Source organism: Triturus cristatus, chromosome 6, assembly GCF_964204655.1.
Source record: "Triturus cristatus chromosome 6, aTriCri1.1, whole genome shotgun sequence".
NCBI classification, from domain to species: Eukaryota; Metazoa; Chordata; class Amphibia; order Caudata; family Salamandridae; genus Triturus; species Triturus cristatus.
This window is the reverse complement of record NC_140589.1, coordinates 1329723126-1329744510: the sequence shown is the minus strand read 5'-3', so window position 1 is coordinate 1329744510 and position 21385 is coordinate 1329723126. Positions and strand designations below refer to the sequence as shown.

General features: G+C 44.3%; 1 protein-coding gene across 1 annotated transcript in view; it reads left to right on the top strand.

Annotated features, from left to right (window-relative positions):
- PYGB (glycogen phosphorylase B) overlaps nt 1-21385 on the top strand; it is a 567212-nt gene that overhangs the window by 488508 nt on the left and 57319 nt on the right. The window contains exons 15-17 of the mRNA XM_085612338.1: nt 2633-2691; nt 13253-13394; nt 20297-20504. Coding sequence (XP_085468464.1) covers nt 2633-2691; nt 13253-13394; nt 20297-20504 — 409 coding nt within the window. The remainder of the gene's footprint in view (nt 1-2632; nt 2692-13252; nt 13395-20296; nt 20505-21385) is intronic.

Here is a 21385-nt window from a genome sequence, read left to right as displayed (position 1 = left end):
CAGGCCTACTTTCTGTGGAAAGTGTTTTACTGCGTGTGGCCTTATTATTACATACTGCACAAGAGTGGGAAGAACCCAAAAGAAAAAACACAGTCTCTACGCTTCCATCTCGGGACTTCACACATTTAAATAAAATGAGTAATAAGGGAAAAATGGGTAAAAATAAAAAACAAATGTGCTAATGATTATACAGCGCTTAAAAACGCAGGGGTGCATGGAGCGCTACGGTGTCCTTCACAGGCTGCACGTACTGTCCCTCGTCCCCTGTGTCTGGAAGCTCAGGCTCCTACCTGCCCTCAGTAAAGCTGCACCTATCTTCCCTCATCCCCCGTGGCTGCAAGCTGTGGTTCCTGCCCGCCCTCGGTAAAGCGCACCGCAGGACGCGCATTAGCATGACAGCCACCCATGCTGCTGCTGACATTGACCCTTCTGCCTTCTCACAGCCGCGCTTCCGCTTCCAGGTCAAGTCTGTATTGCGCATGTTCAGGACAAGTCAGGCAAAATAGAGTGCGAATGCACTCAGCCAATCCCAGGAGAAAATAAGCATTTACAAATGCAATAGGACTCGTATTTACGCGAGACCTATTACATTGTAAACAAAAGTGCAGCCGTCCAAAGAGGCAGGAACGGGAGTGGAGGGGTGTTGTGGTGGGTAGAGAAGTCACGGACTGCGGGAGGGAACGGGGGAGTCAGGAGAACAAAAGAGTTTTTAAAATAAAGGAGCTGATAGCTATGGAAGGAGAAAAATGACGACACGGTCGTGGGGAGGTGGGACTAACTTGCCGAAAACCAATCACAATGCAGCATTTAAGATTTTGGCCAATCAAAAAGTGGGCGGAGCTTCCCCTGCTATACCTTATACAGCATCTCTCGACGAGACAGCGCATGCACTGCCTAGGCGAGACCTAAAAAAGATTGAAGTAAAAGATTAACTATCTTGCACTCTGTCTTTACTTATAGAATGGGTTTGGGGGAGAAATGCTGTGTGCATCCTGCCTGTGTGTTATAGAATTGTCAATTTCAGTGCTGTAGTGAGTATCGGTCTTATATGCAGGATGCTGAGGCTTGGAGCTTACTGCCAAGAAGATGCTTGGGTCTTCCACTGGGGATAACACAGTTAAGATGAGGGCCCCCCTCCCCATATTAACGACAGTGTGTGTGGCTGTAATAAGCAGTTAAATGATTATCTCCAGCATTAGTGGCCTCTATGTCCACATTGTAAAGAATCACAAATACTTTTTATTGGCCATTCTGAACCTCTCTGGGATATGCACTGTGTGTGAGGCATTGTTGGTGTGTTCCTGTGATTGAGTAAAGCTGTTGCAAAATGTTTGAGGAAGTTTGCAGTTTCACTATGGTATGTACTGTTTAGATTATTCTGCTTCACTTTTTTAGCCTCTGGGTACAGGCAACTTTAGCTAATGTCACTGATCATCTGTACAGGGTACTGGCATATTGAGAATGTTTACACACTAGGACCTATTATTTAGGATGCATGGATTAATGGCGCCACTCTGTGACACAATGTGTGTATTGCAGACAATTTAAAAGTGACTATTATTAAAGTGGCTGCTGGCTTTACTAATCTTACATTGTTCTAGTCCTGTGGATTTAGACATAACTCTGCTCGGTATATTTTTGATCAGCAAAGCTGTAATATTTGTGTGCTCCTTACAGTAAATACGTTGTGTCCTACAGAACTTTTTAGCACGTGGTCCGCAACTGTTTGGAAAACTGAATAATGTTCGCATATTGGATGGAAATAAATAAATGAAGAAGCTAAAATGTACCTTTTAAAACGGGTTTTAAATGTAAAGGAACTTGAAACTGTAAATTAAAAATCAACTTGGTTTCCTTAGTTTAATTCATGAGCAAGTACAGAAAACCGAATATAGCATGGGCAATGGATGGCCGCCATTGAAGCGTCAACAAAAAAGAAAGTATGGATATCGCTTTGTCTTTTATTATTAAGTCAAACCTTCCCATTACAATTGAAAGTTCGATTTTTCAGTATTTGTGAATTAAATAAGATATTCACTAATTTCTGTATTTGTTTTTTGTATTCTTGTTTCTGTATTTGTGTGTAATGCTTTGAGGTTTAAATTGCAGAAATTGTTTAGGCCACGGTCCCTGGCTTCCGGTAATGATTTACTCGGGGTCCACGGAAGTCAGAAGGTTAAGAATAGGGGTCGGCTGTATTTGTGTAGTCGCGTTACGCAAAGCTCCGCGAAACGGAAAAAAATCTCCGCGAACACGCAGAAATTCTGCGAACACGCGGAATTGCTTGTTAGCGGTGCTTTTTTCCTGTTCGCGATGCTTTTTCCCTGTTTGCGATCACTTTTTGCGTGTTCGGGGGGAAATATCTCGCGAAGACGCATTTTGGGAACGCGAAGAAGCGAAAAATTCCGCAAAGACGTGGAATGCAGAATTTTGGGTAATTCCGCATTCTCCGCGTAACGTGAAATTACCCAAATTCCACAAATTTCGCGAGCGGAACGGAATTTACCGCCCAGGCCTAGTTAAGAACCACTGCTGTGTTATATGACGCGAAGGTGAACATTAAGTGCTGCTCAGATCTGCAAAGCCACCAGAGCTAATCACTGTTTTCTTGTTCCTCTTTTCAAATTAACAGGTATCCGGAAAGATCCATCAAAATATTTTGTGCCAAGAACTGTCATGATAGGAGGAAAGGTAGGGTATATAATCAGTCTTACTTATGTTTTAATTGTGCAATGTTTGCAGTATTAAAGGACTCATCAATTGATGGGAGGTCTTTGCAACTCTCTTCAGTTGTCTAAGAAGTAAAGCCTAGCCAGACTATCCACCCTTGAAGGCGTCCAGGGATTCTAGCAGCTTCAGATAGAGTAACAACCTTTGAACAGAAACTGGTGCTTTCAGCTATCCTTCCTTCATGCAGAGAAATTCATCTTTCTTCATGAAGAGATATTCATCTTTGTTGGCAAATGGAATGTGCGATTTGCCGAATAAAATACCTTGCATCAGAGGGAGGGTTGAAGTGCGCCTTGCGTACAGCTGCACAGTGAAAGTCACCTTCCTTTCTCTTCACACCCCAGATCTGGGTTTGTATGTCTGAAGAGAAAGTTATTCTGCTGTCCCAAGTGCACATTAGGGGCCGCAGTACACTAAGTGCTCGGGCGCGCAAGAGGCATTTGCGCCCGCTTTGTGAGCCCCCGGGGCACTTTGGTATTACAGAAGGGGCCGCAGAAGCTTGTGCGGCCCCTTCTGTAATACTGAAAGTGCTGGCTCACATACAGTGCCAGCTCTTTCTTTAGAGGGCGTTCCCTAATTTGCATGGGTGCGTGCCCCATTCAGATGAGAGATTCCCTTTGCCTCTGCACCTGCGCTATATAACAGACATATGCACAGAGGCAAGGAAGCTCTCGGGAGGCGCACTGAAAGTGTGCCACCTAAAAGGTGGCCCACTGTCAGTGAGCCCACTGATGGCAGCCCTCTGGAGGGGGGAAATTGGGTCCTGTGCACCCCCTAGACATTCCCTTGCAGGTGGGTACAGTCACGGATTGCACCCGCTTGCAAGGGGATCTCTAATCCGCTTTAAATGTGCAGGTGGGTTGCCGCCTGTACAGTGAAGCACGGAGCGGCTTCTTCAAAGCTGCTCTGTATTTCACTTGAATGTGCTGCCCCCAGGGTAGTACGAGTTTGCGGCGCCCCTGGGGGCAGCGCATTTTATGTAATAGGGCGCACTTTCTCTGTTTGCACCTGGTGCACCTGTTTTAAGGTGCGCCAGGGCGCAAACAGGTAAAGTGCGCCCTATTCATAATAGGTCCCCAGAGATGCACGTTCAAGGTGCTTGTATATTGCTCCAGCTTTTAACAACCTTCTAGATCAGCGATGTACAATGTAGGTCCAGGAGGGTTAGGTCCATGCCACATTTACAGGAAATTCACATGGGGGGGCCGTATTACATAAAGTGCCCTGGGGGTGCGGGTATTTGCGCCCACTTTGCACCCCCGGGGCACTTTGGTATTACAGAAGGGACCACAGACACTTGTTCTGCCCTTTTGGTTACACCAGTAGTGCTGGTGCACGTAAAGCACCAGCGCTAGCTTCAGAGGGCATTCCCTCGTTTGCATGGGAATCCCTTTACCTCTGCGTCAGCACCATATTACTAATGTGGGTGCAGAGGCAAAGAAGTCCTCAGGAGGCACACTGACAGTGCACCACCTAAAAGATGACGCGCTGTCAGTGCACCTCATGAGAGCAGCCCTCTGTAGGGAGGAAAGGGGGTCCTATGGATCCCCCAGGTATCCGCTTGCAAGCGGGTGCAGTCACTATGTCAAACACACATTTATTAGAACACATTTTCTCTGCAAGAGAACCAAGGGATCATAATATTAATTTGCACAAAGCAAAGATGGATCAAATTAATTATGCTCTGTGTTTGCTTTCTGTCTCATCAGAAGCTAATTTTGTTTCAAATCAAGTCCCATTTTTTGACTTTTGTAAAATTGAGCAAGCAGAGGTTGTCACATACATTATTACTATAGGAGTTAAAAATAGTTTAGGATAACTTTGTTAAATCTGTGATTCATTGAAAAACTGCATGTAATTTGGTGAGCACCAAAACCTTTGTCCACACTATGTTAATACGCAAGAAGCAAAACGTTTCTACAGGAACTGCTGCTGTTCTTTGACAAAGTTAAAGATTATGGGCCAGATGTACGACCAATTTTAGCATGCGCAAACGGGTTAGCGACCCGTTTGCGCATGCTAAAATTGGTATTGCCATGTACTAACACAATTTTGCGAGTCGCAAATGAATTGCGAGTCGCAAAAAAGTGTTTAGAGACTCGCTATTTGGAAGGGGTGTTCCCTTCCAAATAGCGACTCTCTAACCCATGTACTAATGTTTTGCGACTGCAATTGCGGTCGCAAAACACTTGCAAATTACCACCTACTTCAAGTAGGTGGTAATGCAATCGCAAATGGAAAGGGGTCCCCAAGGGACCCCTTCCCCTTTGCAAATGCATGCAAAAATATTTTTTAAGGGAAGAGACCACTGCCTGCCCTTAAAAAATGAAACAAAAACGTTTCATTTTTCTTTTTTTAAATTCATCCCGTTTTCCTTTAAGTAAAACGGGCTGCATTTAAAAAAAAAAGCAGTTTTATTTAAAAGCAGTCCCAGACATGGTGGTCTGCTGAGCCCAGCAGGCCACCATCCCTGGGAGGGCCAGCCATTCCCAATGGGGTCGCAAAATGCGAGAGACTCATTAATATTCCTATTGGGAATCGCAGTCAGTGTCTCTGACACTGTAGTACATAGTAAATTGTGACTCGCAATTTGCGAATCACAATCGAGCGCAAATTGCGAGTCGCAATTTACTAGGGTCGTACATCTGGCCCTATGTACGTTCAGGACAACTGGAATTGTTTGACAATGGAGTACCGAATTATGTGGTAAAACGGACTTAATTATGTAGACAAGGCAATTTATGTAGCATTATACGGCACATTTTGAGGAAGTGCTATTTCAATGTGTTTTTTAAATTAAACACACTGGTGTTGTTTGGGTAAACGTATCACTTTATTGGTAATGGTTTGAACCCTGAATACGCCAATCAGCGACTAAAAGGTGAGCTATTACCCGTTGCAAAGGGTCTGCCCTGCACAGGAGCATATGTGGCCCTTTTTTACAAACTTCTGATAAGTTTGAGGTAGATGCATTTGTTTTCTTGAAATCTTCAAAATATGCATCAGATGGCAGATTATGTGTCAAGTGTGGTAAATCTAGTGTCATGTGGTAAACACCACACCCTCAGAATTGTATAGTCCTAATGGTCTTGCATAAGGTCCTCCATAAATGTACTAAATGAGGAAGTGCATAAGACCTATATTTCCATCAGAAACTGGCTTGAGAGCAGGCCTGTCAGAAAGGTAGTGGGTAAAGGGGTCATTATTTCCCCAGATCCTGTGCTTTTTGAGTGGTCCCACACTTGTGCTCCAACATTTATTTATAGATTTAAACCCATAGTTACCAGTTGTACTAATGTCGAGGCAGCTAACATGGCTAATTCCACTAGATGGCCGCAGATGTTGATTTGCTGTTTTCTCTTTCCCCGCGGGGCATATTTTTTAAGTTTGAAACAGCATTTCCTCTTGTGAAAGGCCCTGCTTCAGTATGAATACCACAAGAACTTCAGATATGGCTACTTGTGAGTTAAAGTAAACCAAGATCTGTTCAAACATTCAAGCCCCTCTGACAACATTAACCATTAGGATCTAGAGAGGCAGAGGAGAATTCTAGCTGGGATGATTAAAATGAAATCCCTCTATGTAATTGTTGAGATGTTCAAAAATAAATTGGACCTGATTCACACAGCCTTAAAGCCAGAAATGTGCTTAGTTTGGATTACTGGTACATTTGAAGCAAATTTGCCACATTTGCAAAGGACTCAAGGAGCACTCTAGGAACTTAAGACGGTTGTAGCGTTCCATGTGTGCGTAGATGTGCAGCATTTCTGCATGCAGACTTACCACTGGTTGGCAAATTCTGCAAACAAAAAGATATGGATTTACGTTTTTACCTTTTGGCGTTGTTAATCAGCTGAGAAAATTGATTTCCATGAAAAGAAACCTCTTCCTCATCCACCCCTATATAAACTACAGCGGTTGTTCCCTCTCAATTTCCAACCTGAAAACACACATGCTTTTTCTTTGACAGAAGTGAGTTTGATTAAGTTCCCAACAATGCTTAATTTGTACCCCAAAAAAATGCAAAGCAGCTGCCCGAGGGGTTTCTTAGGAGTCCACCGCCAGAGCTGTCAGATTCAGGGTTTGCCAAATAAGAGGCTGCTCGTCTTGTTTCCACCTCATGACTCTCTTCCACCACCCTACATTTCCTGTTTCTATCTCACTTTTACAGATTCTTTTTCATGCCTTCATTTCCCTGTTCACAGTTTTAATATCTTTTTCTTCCTCCTTCGTTCTCCCTTTTCTGTCATTCTCTCTGTCTTTGTGGGTCAAAGTCTGATGATGAAAAATAAGTCCTGATCCCCCAAAATGAGCACCGATGGCCATCAATGGTAACCATCAGCACAAATTAAGCAATGTTGCCCTGGGCAAGAAACTAAATAAAAGAGGTGTGTTAATTTACACAAAGTTGCGAGTTTGTGGATTTTCATCTAACTTTTCAGGTGAGCACACAAAGAAATATTCATGCAGCTGCGCCCAGCCCTTATCTCCTAGGCAGGTTTGGGTGGGCGAGGCGATTTTTCCCCAGGAAAAGTGCAGGAAACTCCGGCAGGCCACTGCGCTCCTCTTGTGTGCTTACCTCACGCTAGCCGCCCGCCGGTTTGGTCCTCTCTGTCCCTGGGGGGTTTACAGCCCAGAGATACCTCGCAAACCTCCATTTTCCCATCATTTCCTCCTCCCAGAGTCCCTAGTGTGGATACTCGGCATGCTTAAGTTACTCTCCCAATCCACGATTGCGGCAGCCAATAGTAATTCTTATAGTCTTTCCCAATCCATCATGGCTCTCCAATTCCTGATGTCCATTCCTGGGGGTTAGGTATTTTAGGAAGATAAGGACTGTTGTGCCCTTGCATCACAATGCTCCGTAACTGATTCCTGAGTCCTAGTTCCAGTTTCTGCTGTTACTTCCTTGGGTTCTGTTATTTCTTGTTCCACTTTTGGCGCATCCTTCTCCTGGATCCCAGTTCTTTGCTTCAGTTAATCACAGTCATCTGGAGGTTTTGTGCCATCTTGTGTTTTTCCTCCAACAGCGACCTTTCCTGGAAGGCACTATCTGCTTGAGTGGCATCGTGACTAACGGATGGGGTTGCTCATACCTTTGGCAGAACAAGACCATGTAGACCTCGGCCTCCTGGTCGCATAGTTCTCGAAGATCCTTAACTAGGGTACGTCTCCTAAACCTGACATTTAAATCAAAGCCAATAATGAGAGAAACAACATAAGAGATTTGAGATACAAGTGGCCTGGGAATGCGAATAATCTAGTACCTCAGTAGCTCCGTATGAGTGGTTGCCATCGATTCCTAGTGGACTAGATAGTAAATGTACTCTGTGGTGAGTCTCATGGAAAGTAGTGAAATTTACTAGTCATTTAGTAGACAGATTTTGTCATGTGGCCTTTGCACCCTTGCTATGGCTTGCTACTGGTTCCGGCATCAAGCATATAGACTTTGGGCTGGATGTTGTGGTAGCCGGTAACTACAGCACAGTATACCAGGCCTGGTGGGATCAAATCTGTCCGGTTATTTAAATGTATTATTCAAATCCATATCTAGCATTGAGTGTCTTACCTTCCCAACTTCCTGGTTAAAATAAAATACTTGGGTGGACGTAGATTACAGGTCTGTGAATAACCAAAATTGCTATGAGGTCACCTATATGGGGTGTCAAAAAGGAGCAGCATCTGCTCCCTCTCGCTTGCCTTTTGATACCCCAGGCTCTTAAACTTGCTACAAACTCCTCTCAGGGATCATAAATGTAGCAGAAGGTACAGAAAGTAATTAGGGCATTCTAGATATCCTCATGAAGTTGAAGGCTGTTGAGGAGCGTGACAAAGCGTGAACATATAGATGTTATCGTCTACCATTGGGTGTGTGAGGTGACCTCCGATACCACTGGCATTTTGACAAACCAAAGTCCATAATTAGCTGTTGTTTTCAGATTGAATATCAAAGTAATATGTTTGGTGGTTCTCACCTGGAGGAGCTCAGGAACTCCAAAAAACCCAATTTCGCCATCTATTTTTTCCGGCCAACATTCTGGTAGATTTTAAAATTGCACTCTAAAATTGTAAAATTCCACCATTGGAGGACACCGATCTCTATAATAGGTTTTCAGCGTTCCCAAATGTAGCCAATCCGCACCCCTGAGCTATCGCCTGTGTGATTATGACAAGGGTTTTCCTATCAAAGGGACAGCTGTAGATTGTCTTCGAGCTGTTACAACTTAACCAAGCCCCTTACCCTCCCATTCGGGTACAATTCCTACTTAATGCTTCAAGAGTCACTATGAGTCAAAATAGGAGTGCTCTCTCTCTCTCATTGGAAAGTCTGTCATTTGGCTCGACACCGCCAAATAAAAAATCTGAAGTTGCAAAACTTTATCAAATTGCTTACATTTTTTGATGTAGGTTGTGGGTGATCGTCTCAGGTGCTAGTGCCTGTCAATTCTAATACATATTTGTAAAGCACAAACATATCACCCCTAAAGGTTTCAAGGCACTGGGGGCCATGGGGGAGATTAAATGAGCTATTGCCCAGAGTCACATGGTGCGAAGTTGATCTGCTGCCGGCAGTCGAGCCGTGAGCCCCGTGCTCCGAAGTCACCGCTCTAGCCGCTGCGCCACACCTCTCTGACAAAGATTATGTATCTGTTGTGCCATTGATAGTATGTTTGTTTTTTCTAATACACTCCAGTGGGTTGCATGGCAGCCCCCAGCATATAAAGCCAGATAGCTCTCTGAAATGTTTTCCCACATCCCAGCTGTGTTGTGCCTGAGGCTAAAGAGCCAGTCCCAGGTCTACTGTTGTGATGCCCCTTAGGACTCTTGCAGTATGTATAAGAATTACCAAAATGTTTCTAGGTACATGCAGTCTCACAAGATGTGTACGACTGTTCCCATCACTGTTCCACGCCTCCACCACCTATCAACCACCTGTTTGTATATCCGTCTGAAATGACTTGGAGTTAGATGTCATTGGAATATGAGCTTGTATGAAGCTTCCCAGTGAGCAATGCTTTTCATTGCACTTCAGTAAATACCTTAAAGGCCTTCTAATTGCTATCTGAGAGGACCTGTTTAGCTGCCTTGCCCATTTTCCATGATAGTGCCATTTCCTTCTGCCTTCCCTTCACTCGGAGTATGGCATGTAAACAGAGACCAGACCCCTGGAGCCTTCCGCTGACTTTAACAATCACCAGGAGAAGCATGCTGTCTAACAGCCGCTTGTTTCTTATATTGTCTTGCTTGCAGGTATTGTGATCTATTCATTTTGGCAACGTAAAAGTCCCTTTTACAGGTTCCAAAGGTCTTGCTCTACCCTTTCTCAAAGATATTGTGCACCATACACGAGCCTGCCTATTGTCATATCACAAAGCCTTCTCCCAGTAGCCTAGATGTGAATAGGTGTACCCCATGAGGAAATCTTATTGAGACCTCTTTGCGTTACAAATAGTTCCCAGATACCCAAAATGGTCTTTCTAAACTCTACTAGGTATAGGTTGTAAGAGCTTAGGTCCCTCCTAAGCCAAGGTGCATGAAGAGTTCTTCCTGCCAGCATCTGCCCCATTAGAAGCTGCCTCTATTTTGTCTTTCTGGCTGAAAACTGAGTTTGTATGTTGGTTGTTGTAAGACAATCAACACAGCATATTGAAATATTCTTCCAAGGCAGACTTAGAGTATATTAGCACCCTAAACAAAAACGATTTTTACATCTCCCCACTACAAGCAGGTACAATCTGCGTCAAAACACTGCGTGGATACATATTGATGGTTTTTGTGGTGTCCGCCTCTAAGGAAAGGATATAGTCTAGAATGTACCACGTAAATAAATCATGAGGATGCTCCTTGAACTACATTTTGTAGTACTTTCTCCTGCTGCACCATCCCTAGTCTTGCCCTAAACTGATTCTGGGCCAGTGGGAGAGATTAGTTAGTCAGAAAAGTTCTTACTCTAAATCCGCATGAGAAGTATTTCTGTTTGCATCAGAAACAATGTTGTGCATCCCAAGAACGTACAACATGTCTACCACTCTCTGTTACCATTAACCAGGGTGCCTACCAGTTTCACCCTAATAGTTAGAAAGACGTAGCCTCAAAGAATCTCAAAGAACCTATCCTTCACATTCTGATTGAGCTAAATTGAGACCTTGCCTAAGCTGTAAATTCAATAGTTTGATAGTCCTAGTGCTTAATCCTTTTAGATCTATCTTTACTTCTGGATTGTCTCCTACTGGTCCACAAGGGCCAGATTCTTAACAGATTTTCAGGCTTCTCACAGCAAAGTACATGATATTAATTTCCGAGAAACTGATGTAGCCTAACGTTGGACAATCTCTGTATTACCTATAACATTTATTCTATCACCAATATATTGACTCATTCAGTACATTTCATTTTGTGGTGGCTGATAAATAATTCTGCTTACCTAAGAGTCTGTATAATCCTGTGCAGCATAATTACAGCTATGTATGATGGAAACAATGTTCTCCAAACTAGATGCTGGCCCCACAGTGTAGATGCATGGTATGATTTTCAAGAGAAGTTTATAAGGGTCTGGATTTTGTTCTTATTATACTTTTTAAGCTATTGGAAAGGGCATCATTGTCGTCAATGGTCTGTTCCTTGTGACAGAAACAGAATCCATCAAAGAAGTCTTAGATCTACAATTGTAATCTGATTAAGCGAATATCACTGTTTCACTGGTTAGAAATGGGGGTCTCTAGTTGGCAAGGGCTTGCACCTTTGTCCAAATAGGGACCCTTCTTCCTAGTCTGGGTAAGGGAGTTAAACTCCTAAAATAACCCCTGCTCACCCCCTTGGTAGCTTGGCACGAGCAGTCAGCCTTATCTTAGAGGCAGTGTGTAAAGCATTTGCACAAAACCAACAGTAATACAATGTAAGCACTACAAAACGACCCCACACCAGTTTAGAAAAATAGCCAATATTTTTATATACTGAAGACAAGACCAATACGATAAAAATCCACAATACAGTACTTAAAAATCTTCAGTTATCAAAATATCCTTGAAGAACAGTTCCTGGATGTCAATAGCTCCGTCCGGGGCTATCACGGCGTCGTGAACAAACAAATCAAAACAGTTCTGGCTGACTGCGGTGTCGCGGCTCAGCTACGGTGTCGGGAAGACCCGCAAACAGTACCTTTCAGAAATGCAGGTCATCGATGACCTCTCTTTGTCCAACGCCTTGCAGGTCGATCTCCTCTCTGATGGAATCAGGAGCGCTGGAGTCGGCAGGCGTCAGGTGCTGCGATGCGAAGTGCAGCGGTGCGGCATGCGGTGCCCTCAGGTCGCGGTGCGAGCAGCAGCTCGGTGGCGGCATCAGATGGCGTCGTCGGTGAGACCTGGGTCGCGGTGTGAGATGAAGGCTGTGCTTGTCATGGTGCTGGCAGGTCACGTGCAGCAGCGGTGTCGTCGTTGCTGAAGCGCTGTCGTTGGCTGGCGAACTGGAGTCTATGGCACCAGCGTCAGTAGGCCAAGGCTGCGGTGCGGGATCAGGGCGGTGTGTTGTGTAACTTTACAAGCGGTGCCCTCGAACCACGGAGCAAGCAGCAGCGTCGAGTCCGGCGTGGAGCGGCGGCGTCGGAGATACCAAGGTGTCGTCGTGAAGCGAGGCGGTGCGGAGTGAGGTGCCTACAGGTCGCGGTGCGAGCAGCGGCTCGGTGGCGTCATCAGTAGGTGGCGGCGGTGAGACCAGGGTCGCGGTGCGGCATTGAGTCGGTGCCCTCTGCAGTGCCTTCAGGACACTGAGTCGGCAGAGGCGTTGTAGAAGGAGTTGAGCTTGAAGTCTTTGCTGTTCCTGAGACTTCTTGAACAGGGGGCAAGCTCTACCTCAAGCCCTTGGAGAAACTCCCAAAAGTAGATTGCAGAAAGTTCAGTCCAGTCCTTTCACTGCCCAAGACAGAAGCAGCCACTGCAGGCCAACACAGCAAAGCACACAGCAAAGTGGTAGTTCCTCCTCACAGCTTCTCCAGCTCTTCTTCTTGGCAGTCTTCTTGATCCAACACTGGTTATTAGTATGGACACCACAAATATGCTAGTCTAAAATTCAAAACAAACCACTCAGCGTCAATAGGTCTTTGCAGTGCTACACTTCACCCGATCTCTATGACCCACACTGTCCGCTCTTTCTTCTTCCACGTTGTCTCGTCCTCAGTTCTTTCTACTGTTGAATATCAAATCGTCAATTGTATGGTGTGGTATGGGCATTTCTATAGCGCTTGATACTCCTGGTAGGAATGATGAAAACTCAAATTGTACATGGATTAGAATTGAAAACAACCAAGTCGTTGAATTAATACTTAACACTTCATACATGTACCAAAGTCAAACTGAATGGAGCTAATGAAATTTAAAAAACTTAAGTTATATTTTGCCCATTTTAGCAGTTTTCATATTTACAAAGAGTGTACGCAAATGTATTGTAGTCTTTTACTGTTTGGACCTTATGACTTTCTATCGCATTGTCGGCCTTTTGTGATTTTCCATGTCTATACATCCTGCAGGCAGCTCCAGGTTACTACATGGCCAAAATGATTATCAGACTTATTACAGCAGTCGGAGAGATTGTAAACAAAGATCCCGTCATAGGAGACAGGCTGAAGGTCATCTTTTTGGAGAACTACCGGGTATCCTTGGCAGAAAAAGGTAGGGCACAAGGAACTCTAAGAGACTGAAAAAGGGTACGCCTACAAATCAGAAATTGTGAACATAATGCGAATGCTGTTGTTTATTCCACACAAAAAATAGATGTTTGTCACAGTTAGCAAATCTTCATTTAAAAACTTGCAAAAGTGTGGGGTCAAATCTTTTTTTTCATCTGTTTGTGGAGCCGTTCTTTGTGGAGTAATGTGTTATATTGCTATATGATTTGCTTGTAGGTGGTTCAAAGTGGTTTGACCTCTAAATTTGCCTTCCAAAGAGTGCAAGTCACAAAAATATGTTTTTGGCTCATATGTCATTTTTGGAAGCGGGTACCAAGGCCAGACTTGGGGAAACAAAAGTAGCCCTGGCAAAAATTCTCAAATCAGCCCTGCTCCCTTCGTCTCCTTGCGCTATCTCCTTTCCTCCATCCTTCTCTCTCTCTTATCTCCTCCTTCTCTGGTCACTTCCACTCTATCTTCCCCTCCATCTTTCTCTCTCTTCCTCTCTCACTTGAAGCCTACCCGTGCCTCAGGCCCACCAAGGAAATGCCTTGTGGAATGAAAGGCCTGTATGGCCCTAGCAGAAATAGTGGTTGCACCACCTAGAACTCGAACCCATTACAGTGTGAGCTTTGTTTGAACTTCGACTAAATTTATTCTTCAGATAAATACATGACAAACTGACCCAGTTCACAAAAACCTGTTCCAGTACCGAATGCCTAATGGTGATACCTCTCGCAAGGTCTCTCATCAGAGCTACTGAAAAGGATCAATTACTAACCAAGGGCCAAATGTAAAAAAATTAGGAATTGCAATTTCCAAATTGCGATTTTTACTCAATGTAAGAAACATTTATACTCTTTAATACCGATTCTGGATGGAAATCCTGCCATTTGCAACCTCCCAAAAAATGTTGTACATGAGGTCCCAAGTCTTACCTTGTCACTGAATCCGTCTCTGAACAGTAGACTTAGCAACATCCGATGTCTGACCTACAGATACAGTAAAGCTGAACCAACATTAGTTATGTATACATGTATGTCTAGTGATGCCTTTAGTACCACTGATTCAAGGAGCTGTCCCACCTACAACCCATTGTAGGCTCTTTAGAATAAGCAAAAAGAAAAAAAATGATGAAGACCACAGTTTCTGTAGAAGTTGGGTCCACAGTGTCAGATCTTCCACTTGAAATTGTTACCACAAGCTTTACACACCGCCACTGAGGGATCAGGTGCCTTCAAGGGATTTGTTTAAATACTCAGTTGTATAATTCTATATTATTAGATATAGGATAACTATATACCTATAGGTCTAATTCATTTCAACATTTATACATTGTAGGTTATAACTTATACTTTAGTCATATATAAGTGCATCACTCAACATAAATGGGAGAACAGAAAGGAAGAAGCAACGGGTGTGTAAAAATTTATATCAATCAGTAGTATTCAGGGTACTTAAAATATAGACAGTTATACATATATGTTGGAAGGAAATAGTACAATCAATCGTTCCTTCACGCAAGTTAAATCAAACACTTTTTCATAATAATAGTCAAAAATTATATAGAAAACAGTGTGAGAGTCGACGTTTCGGTCTTTAAGTTTCCATTCATAAGACCATCTTCAGGACAGGTAGATTAAAAGTTGACCCCTGGAAAGTCTTTAAACGATTCAATTTAGATGTTTTCAATCTTTGCTTTCAGTGCTCAAGAGTGTTTTATAATCAACCTTATTTAAGAAGCTTTGGCGAATAGGAAAGTCACCTATCATTCAGTTCAGGAGACGAAGTGGTATATAAATCACACCTCTAAACGCATGATCCTTCATTCAGACATTACTTGATTGTCAGACAAAATTAACTGAATCGAAAAGTCGGGTAGCTTTCGGTTCCAACTGAAGGAGTAATCTTTAAATCTCACTTCACGTGGTCCCGGCACGCTATTTCCGTGAGGTGGAGGGCCTCCAGCGGCGCCTGTTCTGGGACGGGAGGCCGCGCATTGCTCTGGCTAAATTGACGCTCCCGTGGTACGATGGGGGGGTCGCCCTCCCGGACATTAAACGGTATTACTGGGCCTCCCAACTAGCTGCAATTAATCATGGCCTTTATGGGCCCGCCTTGAACCCGGCATTTGAGATGGATAAAATGCTCCTACCCGGTGGCGATTACAATCGCGCGCTCTACTCTGGCGCGCCCGACTCCCGTTTGACGGGACCGACGCGTGTTATGGTGCGTGTCTGGCACGCGGCTAATGCAGCTATGGGGTGGAAGGACCGTTTGACCCAGGCGTCACCGCTGTATGCGTCTGAGAGGTTGGGCTCCCTATGGACGTCGAAGGGCTTCGAGAAGTGGGACACGATCGGAATCAGCACGGTGGGAGATCTCTGGACGAGGGGGGGATTCAAAACTTTTGAGACGCTGCAGGCGGAGTTTCAGCTGCAGGGCAGTGAGTACTTTCGGTACCTACAAGTCCGCCATGCGCTGGGCTCCGTCTTCCCGGACGTCGCATCCATTCCGGAGTCTTCCCCCCTGGAGGACAGAGTGCTGGACGGCCATGTACCGGACAGCACGATCTCCCTCATATACAAAAAACTGATCAACGATAGATCGTGCCTGCTGACTAGTCTCCGCGAGGCCTGGATTGCCGACGGGCTGGAGCTGGACGACGAGGATTGGATTTCCGCGGTGGCCTCTCCGAAAGAGGTGGCCATCCCGGCTCGCCTTCGTTTCGTCCAGCTCAAGATCCTTCACCGGGTTTACGTGACGGGGCCAAGGCTTCTGCGTATGGGTTTTGCTGGTGACGGACTGTGTAAGCGTGGCTGTGGTGCGCTGGCGACTTTCATGCATATACTGTGGGAGTGCCCGAAGGTGGAGCGATTCTGGCGTGGTGTGCATGAGGTCCTGCGTGTGGTTACGCGTGTCGCGCTGCTGCCTGAAGCGAGGAGATGCTTGCTGAATGTATGGGAACCGAATGACTATTCGATCCCGCAGACGCGGTGGGTGACTCTGGGATACATGATAGCTAAGCGTGACATTGCTCAATTGTGGGGATCCCAGAGGCCCCCTGCGGTGTCGGCCTGGAAAGAGCATATGGATTGGTGTATGTTTCGTGAAAAGGTGGTGTATGTGGCGAGGGGTAAGCCTGGGGCGTGGGTGAAACTCTGGGGCCCCTGGAACGCCTACCGCGGGGGTATTTGTGAGCCACCACTGCTACCGGCTGCCTCACCTGCTCCGTCTCCCTAGACGGCCCCCCTCCCTCGGCCGCGGGCGCGCGGTCCCCCAGTCCCTGACCTACTCCCATTCCCCTCCTCAGAGTTCTGCTGCTGGTTTGGATCCCCCACTTATGGAGCACGTGCTGTCACTTTGGATCGCGGGTTGCCTTGCGGGTGTGGTTTTTTGGTGTTGTTTTGTTTCAAGAAAAGGGAACCGTACTGTGGGCTTGGAGCTGTGTGGCCTGCACCATTGATTACTCCTGTTTCACTGCTCTGCACTGCCAAGAGACTTTTACTGTATGTATGCAATATGCTTTTGTCATTCTAGCGGCCGGCCGGGTGGTTGTAGGCCCATACCTGTAACTTTTACAACCTGCAATAAACGGTTTCAAAAAAAAAAAAAAAAAAAAAAAAAAATCTCACTTCACGGCGTACGTATCATCCCTCGCAAAAAACTGGCAGTTCTCGAGCAGTTAATCGGGCAGCATGCAGTCTGACAATCAAGTAATGTCTGAATGAAGGATCATGCGCTTATATATGACTAAAGTATAAGTTATAACCTACAATGTATAAATGTTGAAAGTAATTAGACCTATAGGTATATAGTTATCCTATATCTAATAATATAGAATTATACAACTGAGTATTTAAACAAATCCCTTGAAGGCACCTTTTACCATTACATTTGAATTTACCTAAGCCCTCAAGGGTATATTGGGTTGTCCATTATCTGTATCACTGAGGGATCAGAGCAATGAGAGACAGTGCAGCTTCGGGCCCTGATGTGGTAGGTGGTGTCATACTATTAATGTGATACCTTCCTTGCAATGACGTTTTTCTTCCCAGCCCTGAAGAAGGGCTTGGCTGTCCCCTCATTCCCTCCTTCCTTGATCTGATTGTTTTTTTAAAAACCTTTCTTTATGTCTATGAGCAACGTTACAATAAGCTTCTTACAATGTACAATGCAACAAATCACATATCTATATGAGTATGAAGCATTTTCAGTACATTATTCCAGAAATACTGTAGCTGTGCCACATTACATGGTGAAAAATAGAATTTTTTAAATTAGTAAAAAAGTGTCAGACTATATCCAGTGCTTAATTTGGGACGGTGGTTTACGGTGTTTGGCACCGGAACTTAATTGTCAACACCGGCACCTATTGCAGTCTGCCACATGGTGGCCGTGTTTGTCTCATTTAGAGAAAAGCATACCAGCAGTTGTTTATTAATTCAGTATACATTTAAAATTACTAATACCTGCCGCCAAAGTCGTTCTTATAGCTTTGGTGGCCTGGAATAGTAAGAATTGTCACACTTGTAGGAGTGTGATGGTTGGTTGTTGTATTGCTACTGCAGTTTGCAGTGCAATCGGAAGTGGCCATGAAGAGGGCCCTGGCACCTATTTTTTTACAAACTAAACCATGAGCATATGACCATCACAGAGGGCAGTAAAGCGCGATATGTAACATTACATGGTGCATTCCTGTCCTCTTCTTGTGCTAGCGCACAGTGTGCTGACTTGCGCCAATGCAGGCACCCTTGCGCCGTGGTGCAAGTTGCATGCATTGTAGGCAGGTTTTTTTTGTGCAGGAAGGGGCACCTTCCTGCACAAATGCAATACGCAGACTGCAGCACACTTAGAGGAAACTACAAGGAGAAATTAAGATATTTCTACTTGCTGCACCTCCCATGGGAATGCGTAGATTCATTGAACCTGTCTTGGTTCAATGCATCTAATCCGAGAATATGCCAAAATCCAAGGGTGTCCATATGGGAACACTCATGATCCACCCATGGTGTACCTTTCCAGGCAGCGACTTGCACTGCCTTGCGTTACTCGAGATTTACCAAGCCATGCCGGGCCACGCAAGGTGGCCTTGTGAGGCTTGGTAAATCTCATTCTAGGTTTAGTGGTGCAAGGGCAGCACACAACCTTAATAAATCTGGCCCTGTTTACGTAGCTGAGAGAAACCAAGTGTTGGCATCTCCATAAGGAAACACTAAATCATAATGTCGGCTTCCTTATTTTAAGGAAGCTGAGACCACACTCCTGCCTTGTAGTAATTGCAGGAGTGTGCTCAGCTTTTATTCATAAAGGAGTAGAAGAACTCCACAGAGATGGAAACACCATCACAACAGTGCCGACCCATCAACAGGAGTCTCCCCGGTATGACTTTATACGAATACTTCAGAGAATCAGTATTTGGAAAAACAGTTAACAGCCTGCACCGTAGTTGAGAAGGGACTTCATTGATTTTAAAATCAATATTTCAGACTTTCCTAGTCAGAGTGGAACTGGAGCATATTTTGTTAGACCAGGAACTGGGCTCTCAAATGCAAGCTTCCTTTTTGTGATCATGAGTTCTATATTTATGGTGTTCAATTTGAGCCAAATGCTTTTCCATCCAGTCCCAGATTACCACTATACAGGCAGTGGAGTCGCATAGCTATGACACCATGATCACATTTACACTTGTGAGCATAAGAAATTGGGATATCGTACACAAACTGGGTTTGCTCCAGTTTTGCATGTGTTATTTTGTGTTGTTCGTAGTTTGCAACAGCAGTAACAACCAGCCAAGATCTGTTAGCAAGTTGAGTTGAGTTGTTGAGTTATTACTTTTTAAGCGCACGAATGCCGAGGCGTCTTGGCGCGGACTGTGATACATGGAGCTAGGAGCATCAAAGACCTTAAATTGTGGGAAAAAGCTAGGTTTTCAGCTCCTTCCTAAAAAGCCGGAGATTGGGTTGAAGGCGCAGTGCGGACGGCATCTGATTCCAGAGTTTTGCCACACAGTAAGCTAGGGTGCGGACCCCCATCTGGCCTTACGGATCGTTGGGATACAGATAAGACCCTGCACAGATGATCTGAGTGTTCTACGAGGAGAGTACCTGGAAAACAGCTTCTGGATCTCCCCCGAAATGCCTCCATGGAGCGCTTTGTGTACCAGACAAAGAGACTTAAAATTGGCTCTTCGCTGGACAGGGAGCCAGTGTAATGCTCTAATGGCATCTGAGGTATGGCGAACCTTGGGGATATTCATCAGTAATCTTGCTGCTGCATTTTGCAGGGATTGCAGCTTTCTCATCTGTGTTTTATCGATTCCCACAAAGAGCGCGTTGCAAGAGTCTAGTTTGGAAAGGAATAGTGCCACCACAACTGTCTTTTAAAGTTCATAAGCAATGAAAGGGAAGTTTTTCCTCAATGTTTTTAGAAGGAAAAAACAGGATGAGGTGAGCAAGTGTGAGTGCCGTTCCAAGAGTAAGCACAATTCACGCTAAGCTCTTAATTTGCATAGTGCAAAACAGGCATTTATTCAGTGGCTGCCTGTTTCTACAATATCCCCATGGTGTAACTTATTATGTCTGTATTCAATGATTTAGGCGAATTAGCAAATTGATTTAAACCTTTTTGTTCATTCTCAAATGTGTAGTTGGCCATTCTGAAATTAAGTGTGACTTACCTAGAATTATCTGTATGGTACATACCAGGAGACCATTTTGCACAGATCTCATGGTCCTCTCTCTATTCACCAAGATTGAAGGACCACTGTCAAATTTGTAATTAAGATTGTGCATGTAAGTGGCTTAGGTCTAGTGACATATAGTCCGTCATTCTGGGACTAGAAATTAACAAAATGCAGCGCTGTCTAAGTAAGATTTTTTCTAAATTATGTATTCTGTATTCCAGTGATCCCTGCCGCAGATCTTTCTCAGCAAATTTCCACTGCTGGCACTGAGGCATCAGGAACAGGGAACATGAAGTTTATGCTAAATGGCGCCCTCACCATTGGTACCATGGATGGTGCCAATGTCGAAATGGCGGAGGAGGCGGGCGAGAGTAACCTCTTCATTTTTGGCATGAGAGTGGATGATGTGGACGCTCTGGACAAGAAAGGGTATGTGTAGATGGAATCTAGCTAGATTGTTATGCTTAATCAAGAACTTCAAACCAGAATTAAAAGCCACATTTTAGAATCTGTGAAAACTGCATCAGTCTGAATTGTTAAGGCCGCATGAGTCTTAGAATCTTGGGTGGCATATGTTCCTGTCTAGTAGGGGCCTTATCTTGCAGTTCAAGCTTGACTGTTCCTAGTGGAGCGCAACTAACAATAACTTGCGTGTGCCCGGTCCCTATGTGGTGTGGGGTAGTGAGTAAAAAATATGAAGGATTGATATACAGCCCGGGTAATGGCACGTGTCCAAGATTATAAGGAATATTGCTTTGTTGTTTTTCTTGAATGTAACTCTGTAATATGTTTAAAATTGTCCATGTAAATTATCAATTTATTGGGACAGCATTTTCTTCTTGACTGACCAAATGAGCATCATTCTTTAACCAATCGTGCATGAAATATTTTTCCAAAAACAAACATCCAGAAACCAATCAATTCTACTATTCTTCCATTGTAACAGAATCCAGGGAGGTTAACACTTTGTAAGTGTGATAAGTGTGAGATGTTGGCCTGGTATATGCTGGCCACTAATTAAAGTGGGCACCTTGCACCAGTCTAAACGACCCTTATGATGTATGAGGTCAAAGATAACCTTTAGAAAGCTATCCTAATGGTAGCTGTGGAGAGCAGCCTCCAGGCTTAATCTTGAAGGAATGTAAAGCAGCTTGTTTTACCGGAATATCACATCTTGAATGACTAAATGAAGGGGAACCACACAGTTAGTTATATAAAAATATGTATTTATTTATATAACACGTTCTACTATACTCTACACGAGGATAGAACACAAAGCACACAATACAAGTTCAATAGAACAATTGTAA